The 2,913-nt window shown below is 39.5% G+C and overlaps 1 protein-coding gene across 1 annotated transcript; it reads left to right on the forward strand.

Moving 5' to 3' along the window:
* Nucleotides 1-1,440: 1,440 nt before the first annotated feature.
* LOC140968359 (zinc finger CCCH domain-containing protein 23-like) lies at nucleotides 1,441-2,738 on the forward strand. The gene has a single exon (XM_073429293.1). The coding sequence runs from the start codon at nucleotides 1,505-1,507 to the stop codon at nucleotides 2,543-2,545; it is 1,041 nt and encodes a 346-aa protein (XP_073285394.1). The 5' UTR covers nucleotides 1,441-1,504; the 3' UTR covers nucleotides 2,546-2,738.
* The last annotated feature ends 175 nt before the right edge of the window (nucleotides 2,739-2,913 follow it).

Raw genomic sequence — 2,913 nt, forward strand, 5'->3', positions numbered from 1 at the left:
TGGGCTCTTCATCAGTTGAGCACTTCATCAGCTAACCGGGTTTTTAAAGGTCTTATGCTGAACTGCCTGTCAGCTGGACAATCAGTTGAACTGGTCTTTGATCCTTCAGTTGGACTGATTCAGTTTGGGCAATCAGTTGGACTGATTCAGTTGCTTCCCGAAAGCTTCAGTTTTTGCTCGGTTAACAGATCAGTTCGAAGCCTGATCAATTACAGTTTCTTGCGCATGTCGATGAATCATTAGAAACAAAATAACAAGTTTTGTTAACATCAAAATCAAGATTGCGAACATGAAATATTCCAACAAAAAACCATATATGAACTGATATGGTTCACTTATCCCACTTATGAATAAATTTTACATATTAATCAGAATCTGAATAACATAAATTCAAGTGCACAAAAATTCACGTTAGATCGTTTCACATATCAATATTGTGAGATGAATATCTGATCCGACTCAACTAATTAAAAAAATTATTATTTTTTTATCAAAATTATTATTTTTCGCAAAATATAGATGAAATCAATTAATATCATAAACATATATTGGTAAAATTGTACAACAAAATATCTATTCATAGAAGACATTAAATTAATAATATTTGAATAAGAAATTGAATAAAATATGTGAGATATGAATATGGTTGGGGAAGCAAACAAACAAGTCCTGGATTGGGGCCCTCGAAAATTCATGGCATCCTCAAGTCAAGAATGGAGTCAAGACTGATGAGAGTATGGAGTAAGTGCGGGAAATTCGTGCCGGAGAAGTACTGTATTATCTTATTAATTCTTAGGATCAAAATTTCATCAATTTTTACGTGACATTCGTATGATTTATATGGGTTTCACGTGACAAATCATGTCTGCCAAATCTTTTTATTTTTATCTATATAATAATAATAATAATCATAATCATAGTAAACAAGCCATAAAAAAAGCGGACAGAAAAATATTTATGATAATTAAATGTACAGATTTTAAAGTCATCTCTTTACCGGAAAAAAATAAGATGTCATTTAATGACAATCAAAATGTATATTTGACAAATGAGGGCTTTTATGGTTTGTAATTTTGAATTTACGGAAATAAATTATTATTTAAAAATCTCGTGGTCGTCTGTATCATTATTTACTTTCTATGTACTATATTTATGAATTAGATCGATCTGTCATATTATTTATTTTTATAATATAATAATAATATATATATAAGCAAGGGTTTTTAGATGTTCTTAAAATATAAAGTATTTGAACTAAAAATTATTTTGAAAGAATAGACAAATGATTAGTAACAAAACAGAAAACATGGTGCGGCAAAGAGGGGAAGGTAGGCCAAGCTAAACTATACCTAAACATAGAGTAAACAGATATTTTAACGCAACCATGGTTACCTCGAACTTCTAACCATGGTTAGAAAACCACGTTATATTCATCACAACTACTTCGCATGCAAATCCATGGCGGCAGTGCCATTCCAATAGATTAGCGCACAGATATGTGGTGATGATGATGGTGATGACCGGAGATCGAGTTCGCCTCCATCATACCGTTCAAATCCCGTCATGTGATCATCATTTCGCCGAAGATCCGGCGGCCCATGTTCACTCCCCTGTTACGCCCAATGTTGATGCTTCACAATACGAGAAAGCTTTTGCGGCTCTGCAGCGCTACCTGCCCTCCAACAAGGAGGACGCCGTGGCGGAAGAATATGGAGATTCCGATGATTTTGACTTCCCGGTGGACACGTTCTCCTGCGATAATTTCCGGATGTTCGAGTTTAAGGTGAAGAAATGCACGCGCTCGAGGCCGCATGACTGGACGGAGTGCCCGTTCGCGCATCCCGGGGAGAAGGCCCGCCGCCGGGACCCCTGGAAGTACCATTATTCTGGGAGCGCGTGCCCGGATTTCAGGAAGGGGGCGTGTAGGAGAGGCGACGGCTGTGAATACGCGCACGGCGTGTTCGAGTGCTGGCTTCATCCGGCCCGCTACCGTACGGAGCCCTGCAAGGATGGGACCCATTGCCGGCGGCGCGTTTGTTTCTTCGCTCATACACCCGATCAGCTCCGGGTTCTGCCACACTCTAGCCCGGACTCTTCTCCGGGCCGGATAGCTCAACCCGATTACTGTCCCTTGGGCTATTCTCCGAAATTGGCTCCGTACTCCCTGCCGCAGACTCCGATGACTTTATCTCCGCCGCTGTCGCCAAGCGTAGCAGCACTGAGTCAACTCACTGAATCGGTTCGCTGTCTGCAGATTAGCAAACCGAATCTTGGCACAGGGATGGGAGGGTCATCATCGTGGGGTATTCAATTAGGTACCGAGTTCGGATCTCCACGGAGCCCTAACAGAAATCGGGTCGGATTCATGAGCCCACCAACAACTCCGATCCGGCCACGGATCCCCACCCCTTTCGACACATGGGAAGAACCAGTCATGGAGCGAGTGGAATCGGGAAGAGAGCTACGAGAGAGAATCTACGCCAAACTGAGCAAAGAGAATTCGTTGGATCGGGTCGGTCCGACACGTTGGTTCCAGAATCCGTGAATGAGTGAGCGGGTCTGGTTGGAATTTGTTGAATGTAAATATGTTTTTTTTGACTGACTTCATTCAAGCTGTTTGTAAATATGGGTATTTGGGTCGGGTTTGAAGTATTCGACAACATGAATTTTGCAGATTTTTGTAAATTTTATACACGTGGAGTTTGAATAATCTACTTATCCAATTAAATTCGGTGTCATTTATTCTCTTTATTTTTTTACCCTTTTTCCATTTGAACTAATTCATAGTTTTGAACATTTTTTTACGACAATTAGATTTATAATTTAATGACTAGTGCGTGGTATATTTAATTTAATAATTCACGTAAAATATTACACAATAATTAATTAAATAACCACTAAATATAACAATAA

Source organism: Primulina huaijiensis, unplaced genomic scaffold, assembly GCF_012295235.1.
Source record: "Primulina huaijiensis isolate GDHJ02 unplaced genomic scaffold, ASM1229523v2 scaffold35681, whole genome shotgun sequence".
Classification (NCBI taxonomy): domain Eukaryota; kingdom Viridiplantae; phylum Streptophyta; class Magnoliopsida; order Lamiales; family Gesneriaceae; genus Primulina; species Primulina huaijiensis.

Excerpts from the sequence above, each read along its gene's own strand:
- LOC140968359 (XM_073429293.1), top strand. The coding sequence starts at position 1,505 with ATGATGATGGTGATGACCGGAGATCGAGTTCGCCTCCATCATACCGTT.